The sequence below is a fragment of the Pogonomyrmex barbatus genome, unplaced genomic scaffold (genome assembly GCF_055798465.1).
Source record: "Pogonomyrmex barbatus isolate J1 unplaced genomic scaffold, ASM5579846v1 scaffold3, whole genome shotgun sequence".
NCBI classification, from domain to species: Eukaryota; Metazoa; Arthropoda; class Insecta; order Hymenoptera; family Formicidae; genus Pogonomyrmex; species Pogonomyrmex barbatus.
This window is the reverse complement of record NW_028297127.1, coordinates 639,539-650,840: the sequence shown is the minus strand read 5'-3', so window position 1 is coordinate 650,840 and position 11,302 is coordinate 639,539. Positions and strand designations below refer to the sequence as shown.

The 11,302-nt window shown below is 30.0% G+C and overlaps 1 protein-coding gene across 7 annotated transcripts in view; it reads right to left on the bottom strand.

The window, feature by feature from the left end:
• Positions 1-282: 282 nt before the first annotated feature.
• mwh (multiple wing hairs) overlaps positions 283-11,302 on the bottom strand; it is a 31,545-nt gene continuing 20,525 nt past the window's right edge. For all 7 annotated transcript variants that reach the window (XM_089078814.1, XM_089078811.1, XM_089078810.1 and 4 more), the window contains 4 exons: positions 9,786-10,015; positions 5,621-5,912; positions 4,320-4,538; positions 283-3,987 (listed from right to left, as the gene is read on the bottom strand). In XM_089078814.1, coding sequence (XP_088934940.1) covers positions 1,543-3,987; positions 4,320-4,538; positions 5,621-5,912; positions 9,786-10,015 — 3,186 coding nt within the window. In that variant the 3' untranslated portion in view covers positions 283-1,542. The remainder of the gene's footprint in view (positions 3,988-4,319; positions 4,539-5,620; positions 5,913-9,785; positions 10,016-11,302) is intronic.

Below are 11,302 nucleotides of genomic sequence, written 5' to 3'. Positions count from 1 at the left end.
TAATTCTATATCTTATTTAACCTAAGTATTAGCTGCGTTCAGTTGAAAAAGCAACTTTGCAACTGTTGCAAAATCCTTTAATATGATTGGTTTATACATTTAGATCCATGAGGAACTAATCGCAAAAACCAGTCATATCAAAAATTTTTACAACGGTTGCAAAGCTGCTTTCTCTGCTTCAGATAATTCGATTCCAAAGTCACTGTTAATGTCAGGATAAAATGGTCTCGTCTATCCGATAGAGGGGATTAAGCGGGACAACAGAATGAAATAATACAGTCATGCGTCAGCCAATGAATAGTGTATTTCTTCTTCTCCATGAGAAGCACACAATATTTGATTAGAAACGCTTACTGTCCGCGCTACAACTATTACTACTTACAACTAACGACAAGTACAAAGTACCGCTTTCAATTCTCTTGTCCCATGAATCTCTCCACACATTCACTTTCTCTTTTTCTCCTTTTTCGCTTCTGCCAACCATTTAGTTATTTTTAAAAATTTATTATTGAATACAATAAATGAGATAAAAATATAATTCAAAATAGCGAATCCAATACGGCAGATGCAAGAAATAAAATAATGGTCGCGATCGATGGAATATTTATCTTACTGTCATTGTAAACTTTCTGTGCTAAGATTATCCGCTAGATTTAAAAGTATAATCCGTTTATTGTACATATATACAGGTACCTGATTAGAAATGGTAGCAGCCGTACCAATAGAAGGGATCAAATTGAATACAAAAGTTTTCTATTACTTTGCGATTTTTATAATTAGTTATTTATTAGTTTGTAATGAGTTATTAATTATTAAACGTCATAGAATAAGTACCTGCCTGATCTACTGGCACAAATATTAAGTATATATAGCTAGATATAACCGTCAAGCGTTCTGCACGTTTGTTCACAGTTGTTAAGAGCGTGACGAAATATTTGGAGATATGTACTATAAGCAGATGTTCTATCATCTTTATAGAACATGTATTTAAACATCTCGCTGCACTCTTAGCAATTGCGAACGCGTGTAGTGTTGGGTGATCGCTGACCTTGCTGTGCGCTCGTCAATGGGCCAAATAGATATGCGCTCATTTGGCAATTTTTGATAATTAATAATTTATTATTAATTGCGAAAATTGCAAAATGATAAAGGATATTTCTGCTCAGTTTGATCCGCTCTATCTACATACAAGCATTGTACCATTTCGAATCAGACTTTGTGTATGCAATCAGTATATAAATGTGAAGAAATATAAATTAAAGATGTCAAATTTGAGGAAACTTTGCTGTAATATTATAACATATTTGGAAATTTGGAATATTTGGTATAAAATAACTTTAAAAACAAAACTTTTTATTATTATTTTACTTAACAAAACAATTGTTAATTTAAATATCTTTAAATAAATTAAACAAGAATTCTTAATTATCTTAGATATAATCATGAAGAATAAAGACTGTACAAATTATTTCTAAATTGATTCTTTAAAACTCCATATAAATATAATATAAAATATAATATGTAATATAAAATTCAACTCATTCAATAAAGACCCGAAACGATGTCTGTTACCTTATCACGTTTTCCAATTACCGATGACGTCGTGTTTCTTCGACCAATTGGACTTTCTTTAATTTGTTGATTTCCCGAATATTTGCCCGCGTTGAAACGATTCTTCCCCAGACCAAATGTATCATATGTTCGTCCAGCAAAAATTTTCGACTCGCTCGGTCTGCCAGCAAGCTTATTATTGATTTTATCTTTCTGACAAAAGGAGTTATGTCTTATATTATTTTTCGTTAATATTATTGGTAAATCTTCTGAAATAGTTTCACTCTTGCTTTTTGTATAATTTAATGCATTATGATAATTCCATTCGTGAGATGTCTGTTCCTCATAAAATTCATTGTTTTTTAACCGCTCATTGTTAACATAATACAATTCATCATTGCTGAGATGCTTGTTTCCAGAAATAAGATTATCCAACTTTTCCTGCTGATGAAATTCTGAAGAGTTATCACAAAAATCATCAGGTCTGATCGATTTTGATCTCATTAACTGCTTCTCGTCGTGGGACTCGATCTTCTTTGAGTGATGTTTATTCCATTGATTTTGTTCTTGTGTAATAATAATATCAACCATCGAATCTAGCCCCTCATCAATCCTATCCAGAGATTTTGTTATCAGGCTAGGAGATTTTTGCGCATCAAGTGATTGTGGTTTTCTCGTAATAAAAGGCTTTAGATTAAAATCGGTGATATAAAAAAGATCGTTGTCGCTTTCCTCCTTTGATGAGCATTGATGCCTTTTCGATATATGAGAGAGGTGATGAAAAGATTCCGATCTGCGCATTTTAAATCTAGAAGGATCGTTTAAAAGGGATGTCTGCTCTTGTATACCAAGATTCTCTAAGTCATTCGATCTTTTATAATTTTGCAAACTTTGATGTTCGTCGAAGGAATTTAAACTCTCGAATTTTCTGATGCGACATTCCACTCTGCTTCCCGATCGTCTTGATTGTGGACTGGACACATTTGATTCAAGATAATCATGACTAGCCGAGCGACGTAAGTATTTCCTCTTTTCTTTTTCGCTTCTATATTTAGAGCTATGTTGAATCTTCCGTTGATCGGTCGATCTAGAGGACATCTCAAATCCTTTGGGAATAGAATCGAATTGTCTATAAATGTCAATTTGTCTGTTAATAGATCTAACATCCATAACCATTTTTGATTTTTGAATTTCGTAACTTCTTAACGTTTTTTTATCTTTTTTTGTATCATCATTCTCGAAGTGACATAGGTCATCAAGACTTTTTCTGAATTTAACATCAGTGTGATTCGAGCTTATCAATACGTCGTTTTTTGCTTGTTTCTGCAAGTTATCCTCATTAACACTCCTCGTCTGCCTGTCATAGATTTGATGCTTGTTGTTATATTTGAGTTTCGAAGCGCTTAGCAAAGAATCACTACCATCACCTAAGGTTTCCTCTTCTTCTACTTCTTCGTCGTGAGAATTATACATCACTGTGTCGATGAAATCATAATGCCTGGCAGCCATAATGGCTGATAAACATGGCGGAGCTCTCCGTGGTGGTTGTGGATGTAGAATAGCCGGTACTATCGCTTCTTCTACGTCAGGTCCTTTTATGATGATTTTAACACTGTCATCTATCGATGACTTTGACATCTTACGCGGTCCATCCGAACTCAATTTCTTTATACCATCCGATTCTGCACTGTAATCTTGATCATTACCGAAATAAGTAATTTGCTCACCTTTTATTGGAAGATGATTCTGAAACGCATTAGAATTCATACTCGATTTTAACATCTTCAAATCTGTATATTGATCTTTCTTGGATATTTTGTTATGTACATATCTTTCCGAGTTATTTAATGAAATTTTGGAATTTGATCGGTATAATTTATTTTTATTCGATTCCAGCTTGTTACAGGCAGTCTCATGATCGTTAGTATGACAATTCAGTTCTTGAATTCTGTCGCTGAATTCTTCCTCAGCATCCTTCACTATAATCCTTAGTTCCTCAATTACATCATCTATCGTTATTTCTTGATCATTGCTTTGCGCAGATGATACTTTTTGCCGATTAATTCTTGTTTTTGTATTTTCAGGACTGCTGGATCTCTCCGAGGAGCTGATACCTTCATCATCTGCGTTCGAGGGTACTTTTGGGTTTTTTGCAATAAAAATCATCGGTGCAGATTTATTTCGTTCTTCAAAATTACTATCTTTTTGTTTTTCAAGTTGCATTTGCAGAAGCGATACTTTTTTGCTGAGTATTCTGCAAGTTTCCTCTGCATGCGTAACTCTGCGCTGCAAAGCATCTACGTCAACGCAATTATGCGTCCATTTCTGAATTTCCTTGTGTAGCAAATCAGTTAAAGTATCCTCTTCATATTCATCAAATTCTCTTAACCATTCCTGAAGTACCTGCGGCTCTAAGCCAGCTTCGCAGGCTTCGGCCTAAAAAAAGCAAACTATTAACACAGTTCAAAATAATATAAGGAAAATCGACTTTCATAAATTTCGATTTATCGATTTATTAAAAAGGAATAAATTTAGCTTTAGCTTTAAGATATCGCATTTTGTCTGTTTGTAAAGTAACAGTGTGATTTGCGATTGTAAAGTAATTGTTTTGAATTTATACATATATAAATTCAGTAAAAGATTATTAGAGTTCTAAAAGCTAATCAACGAAATAATATCCTCTCTGATTTGTTCTTTGAAATTGGGCTTATTTAAACAAAAATATCAAAATAAATATATCGAATCGGTGAGTTTATCACATCTCTTACCTGAATATACAACTTAGTTTGTGTACGAGGTGCAGATTTCAGAAAGGCGTTCAAAAATGAAATTCCTGCAACTCTTAATGCAATGGCTGCTCTAGGAGCTAAAAGAGCGCCTGCTAAGAATCGAAATCTTCCTCCTTCTCCATATTTGAGTCTTAGAGTTGACACCGCTTCCGAAACAGCTGCATGCCCACCTGGCGTTTGACACACTTTTGTCAAGAGCTGCAAAGCCATATATCTGTAATTACTTTCATTTTATCAAAATAATGTAACATGAAAAGTAATAAAAATTGCAATATTTAACAAAAAATAAATTTGGAATTCATCGAAGAATTCATATAAAAAATGTAATTTAAAATCTGATTATTTTTATTTTGTTACTATGAATGGTTATATACGAGCAAATTTTATTATAATAAGTATCTTTGTAAACAAATGTTATTATTTGTGACATGCCAGCAAGTTAAGAGCAAAGATTAGAAATTATTAACAAATTATTATGTGTTTTATTGACAGATTCAGCTGACATATTTTGATAGCAGAAATCAAATTGAATTGCACACAGATTTTGCTATTTGCACTAAATTTATTAAATTTATTAATTATATATTTCGGTATTTTGAAATAACACTAATAACATTTAAAGATTAATAGAGAATATATGATAAATAAAATATTTTTGAGACGGTAACTTATGTCTGGCAATGTTATATTTTTTTGTAAAATGTTTAACAATAAAGTTTTAAAGTTAAATCATAATCAAAAGTATTTTAAAACAGATATCTTTAAAAATTTGCTATAACATATATTTATAATATATGCATAATTTTACGTAAGTGATTGATACATTTTGCATGATCATCTATTATAATAATATCGCAAATAATAATCTTGAAATTTGTTTAAAAAGTTTGATAAAATTTTTCTAATACAATTTTCTAATGCAATTTTAAAGAAACGCGACATTTTGGGCCACATGAACTGGGCGGTTTTAAAAATACTTAGTTTATCATTCTCAATTAAATCATTTCATTGTTTGTCAGTATTTCAAAATACTTTATATATATATACACACACACACACACACACACACACACACACATAGTAAAACCCTATATTAAATATATGTAAAAATTCACGAAATGATCAAATGATAATAATTAATCATATGGAAGAGAGGGAAGAATCTCGCGTTACTTCACGATAACATACTGACATTTGCGACGCAACGGCTTCTTTTCAATAGATTCTTTTTATTAAACAATATCGCGGTGCTTTGCGACAACAAAAGCGGCGATTGTTACCTGAAGAGCCAGAACTCGAGACCGGTTCAGACTACTAGTTAGACACACGGCAAGAGCTAGGAGGCCAGGTTGCGCCTGCACCAATAATCGCGGCGCATCGGCGCATCGTTCGCCGCACGCAGCCAAACACTCCACACATCCCAATTCATCCAGAGCAGCCCTTCTGATACCAATCCTGGGTCCAGCTTGCCCTGAATTCGGCGGTGAATTTTGGATAAGTTGGACACCACGTAATGTTTCTAACAGCAAAGTAATTCCATCCGCAGGCGGGGAGGCAAATTCTTGTACAAAGCTGAAAAGATCATACATATTATATAAATATATCGAATCAATGTATTTTATATAAATGTTATATAGTTTTCCGAGTTTTAAGAACTTTTGCGTTCTTAACGCAAGCTGTACAGTATGAAAAACATGCGATTACATTCCTCTCCTAATCTCAATTACTATCTTAAATGATTTCCAAAAAAAAAAAAATTTATTTTGCATTTTGACATAGTAATTGCATTTTAAATTTAGTTATTAAAAAAAATTTGAAATGATCTAATTGATAGATAAAATTATAAATACTTGTAAAATATTTTGAAGCTCACATTTCGTATAATAACGTATCGCGTGATTTATAATTATTTATAAGTTGTAGAAAACCTGTTTTAAGATCAGAAAATATAGTAGTAGAATATATGTATGTATAATGGAATATATGTATAAGTAACTCATCCATTCTACATATTTGAATCGCAATTCAAGTTATTAAATATGCATCATTTTATATATTAGATACTTGTGACTGGTGATATAAAAATTTCTTATTCAAATTTAAACCTAACGTAATAGGCCAATAAATACTAGTTGTAACAACAGTTTTATTCTTTGAATAAAAATGATCAATAAACGTTGAAGATATCAAAGTATAAAAAAAAAGGTAGTAACTACATAATTATGCAGTTTCCCGTTCGACAAGAAGACTGATCCGGTTTATGCATGTGCAACTCAGCAAGTTTCTTTCGAGATTGTCACTGTGAGAACGAAGAAAGCGGCTTTGCGATTAAATGAAAAAAATCGAACATCATCAATGCTGAATATATTAAAGACATTACAAAGAGAAACTTGTCCAAGCATCTGTGGGATAGACTTCTCGTCACGCATGACGAGGCTAGAAGTCGATAAATAAAAATTGGAGATATTATTTATGAAAAAAATATATAATAATAATAATAATATATTATAATTTACAATGTTGGAATAAGACTTCCTTTTTTTTCTAGTAAAGCAACAAAAAAATAAGATTTATTATTATTTATGTTTCTTAAATTTTAAAAAATTTTAGACAAATTTTATTATTAATTAGTTAGAAATTATAGAAAAGCTAGTAAAAAGCTCGATAACTTTACACGCGCGTGATCTTCTTAATTCTACTTAACATCATGTAAATCGAGTTTTATTAATGTTTTCTCGATTGATCAGTGCTCTTTTTTTATGAAATCTTCACTTTATTAGTTGCATCGAGGCAAGCAGCAATGTAAGATAGTTTTCCTTACAACCACTCGCAATATCTTAAGATAAACAGATATACGAAGACGAGAAAATACATGTTATTATTTGTCACGCAATGATATATCTATATTTGTGATTATTTATATTTGTTTTTCGATTTTATAAAAATAATGCGCATTAAATCCATTATAATTACTAAAATTTTTCTCCAATGAGTTTAACTTTCTCATTCACATTATTTAGAAGATATGTAACACTATATTAGAAAAGTTGGCGTAAAGAAGAAAATAGTTAAAGAATAAAAAAATAATAATAATTAAAAATAATAGTTAAAAATAATATAGTTAAGATAATAATAATTTTTAAAAACTAATTTATTTCTTTGCGAATTTTGACTGCATGTTTTCACTCTTTTATTTAAAAACGTTTTTTTATTTTTTCAACTTCAATCTGCTATTTTAGATCCTTTATTTTGAAGTTTGAATTCTGATATTCGGATTCAGTGATCTCAAAATCTTAATATTAAATCGTATCGAAATCTAAGAAGCTTTTTTTTCACACAGTGATGGCATGAAAATCTCATTTCCATCACACTGTGAAGGAGGTAAGAATCCATTCTGTATGTAGCCATATATATAACGAATCCAAGTCTAATAGAACATGTCCAAGTCTAGTAGAATACATTTGACATTTCAGCTATTTCTTTAGTTTAAAAACAGAAAATATATAGCTCGGCAAGATTGGTTTTGATGATAAAACCAATCATCACTATACACCATAATATCCATAATATCAATATTAATCATAATATCAATATTCGGTTATCTAAAACCGCTATTTACGGGTTATCTGTATATATATATATATATATATATTGAGAGATGCACCGTATTATAACTTATTATTTATCTAGGACATTCTCGTTTACCACATGACGCGCACGTGCAAACGGGAGATAGAATCATCAACACCTACACATACACATACACACACACACACACACACGCGCGCGCGCGCACATTTCTCCTTTAAAAACATGTGTCAACGACAGATTGTGAACGAATAGTATTAAGAAACATCTTTAATCGTCTGCCAAGCTAACGGATCTTCGTTATTCTGTTATATCCTTTTTTTTCTCTTTTGAATGAATCGTACGGCATTTTGCGCTTTATAAATTGTCTAGAATTGAGGAATGGCAAAATACATTGTAATTTTAGAACAACAGTGAAATATAATTGTGACGTAGTTGAACGCGTTGGATTGTAAAGATATAAAGTCTCGTATATGATTGGAACTCGATTATAAATAGTGGAAAAAATATTATTTAACTCATATTTTAAAAGGAAGATACAGTTGCGAAATAACAGAATAAAATTACATCTTTGTGTATCTTTTTCTTAATATTAAGTCAATATTTAAATCATTTTTTCATTTTCTTTTTTCATATAATTAGTTACGCTGTAATTAATTAATGTTTTTATGTAAAGCTTTAAATTTTAATTAGGATTTGCGATTTACGAAAAAAATATCAGTTTTTATATTAATTGCTCTTAAACTTTGATAAAATTGTACTTTTATTAAAACGGATTAAATTGTAACTCGTTCATTTCTGAAGAAATAAAAAAGATTTTAAAAATAAGGTTAAGAGTTCTCAGAAAAAGATACATGATAGTAAAACAATATATTTTATAGAAGAGTGCTTTAAAGATTTTAATGCTGCTACTTGATGTCATAACTTTACATTTTCTGAATAAATTTCTGAAAATAATCCACGTTTAATTATAACTTTTGGTAGAAATACTTGAAATAATATCGACAAATAATCTTTAAAGCTCTTGATTATTCAGCTAAGAACTCCGGATTGACTCAGCGTCGCGATAAAAATTAGAAGCTTATTCATCCTTGTTTATCTTATCCTTATCTTTATTCATCTTTATATTAAGTGACACGCTAATAATAAAATTGAAGATATATCATTTTCGTTCAATCAGAAATTTTATCAGAATCAATAAAAAGAGTTGATTAGTTTGATGAATTTGTGATGATTTCATAACAAATAAGATGTATTTCATTGACAAATAAGAAAACTTTTTACTGTATTTTTGTTTTATATGATCATTAATCAACGAATTAAAAAACTTGCCTTTTTCCTATGAAAATGCAAACATGGGATTTCTACACAATCTGAGTTTCTTTAAATACTTATTCCATTTCAATTTATACTTCGCGTCTCTCAGAAGATTAATATCTTACATCTCTCTCATCATTAGTTCCACTCAGAGAACACAAATACTGAGTGTTATGTTAATAACATTCGCAAATAATTCATACTTAGTACTTCCGTGTATGTTTCTCGCGTGTATCTTTAGGAATTCACTATTCTGAAAATATAAGAGTGAAACAAATAATTTTACAAAAATAAATAATATTTATATACTTCTTGTAGAATTGTTTCCTATAATCAAGTAATAATTATAAAAATATTAAAGAAAGGTTCAAGATCGAAATTACATAGTACTTATCATAATGAGTAAAAAAAATTGTTTCTTAATTTAATTATATGTCATGATAATTAAATATCTGATGTTTAAATAATTGTATGAAATGACAAAGAACCAATTTCGAATTATTTGTTAATGATAGATAATTGATTTCATAAGCATCTAACCTTGGAAAAGCAAGTCTGAGATCAGCTCTGAGTTTATTTAACAGCTCACTGACTGATGTAAACTGTCTCAAGGTCATCTCTCCACTTCCGGATGCGTAACCGGAACTCGAACTGGTCGTCGACGGCAAGGTACCTTGAGAATCTTGAATGGTTCCTAATGAACGTCTTCCCCATCGTCTTAATGCAATTGCGTAATCTTCGGCGTTGTATGTGGGTGGTCTTAAGCGTTCCTGTGTAAACAATTTGATTATTTGATTAAATTCTTGAAAGATTCTTTAAATTAGATTATTATATTTGATAGTGAGAATATTGGAGAGTATATATCGTTTTTTATTATATTAAAGACGACTACTTTCATCTGTGATAAATGTTTATGAAATAAACCGTTAAAGTAAACCGTTAAAATGATTGACTCTTGGATTAACTTCTTAGTGCCTTTTTTTCTTTTCGATCTAAGTACATGAATGATGACATCTTCGTAACTGTTTTCAGCAGCTTCCTCCTCCAGACATTTATGTCTAAAAGACATCATAAAGATGTCTTAAAAGATGTCTTAAAAGACATCATTTTTAAGACCTTACCTAAAGATATCCTAAAAACTTTATAAAAAGACGCCTGAAATGTTGTCTTTTATGAGACATGTTTTGGAGCCTGTTTAGGTATTTGCATTAGCAACATTTATCGAAAAACGATTACATATTTATTAATTGAGATAAATGACATGACCAATTTCGATATAATCTATAAAAATATTAGCAATCAGTTAATCCAGTATTCTAATATTTTGTACTATTATAATGTTACAATACACAAATTATTAAGAAATGTATTGACAAGAGGAAAAATACAGATAAAAACTGGAATTACCCGATAAATAAGTGATATCAATGATATATCAATGATTCAATATCTATACAATTTTTCTAACGACAAAACTGATTGTAACCGAGCTCTAATTGTAACAGATAAATCGTTATCAAAGTTGTGTAAGTATTATATCAATGATATAGCAATTTATTAGGTAATTTCAAATTCTGCCTCGTATACTTTTTCAAGGCTTTTCTTATAATTAATTATTGTATCAGTGTAGAATGCCTAAAAGATTTCAAATAAAATGTCTACAAGACATCTTAAAGACATGTCTTTTTTATTAAAAATTATTTTTATTAAAAATTTTTTAGTAAAAATGTCTTTACGATTTTTTAAAACGTCTTTTAAATATCTTTAAGAACATCATAATGTTCTCTGAGTCTACAATAGACCAAACACGTTTTTTAACAAACAACATCTCTGAGAATTTAATATCAATACATTTTTAAGAAAAATAAATTCACATTTTGTTGTTTCTGTTGTTTCTTAATATTTTTTTCAAGACAATATAGTTATTCTTTTTCTGCCTTTTCGTGAAAACATAATTGTTTTGTATTCTTATGATTTCGAATTTAGTTACGTTCAACACTCTTATTGATTTGATTTATCATGACTTTTCATTAATTTTCAGAACTCTTCATTAATTT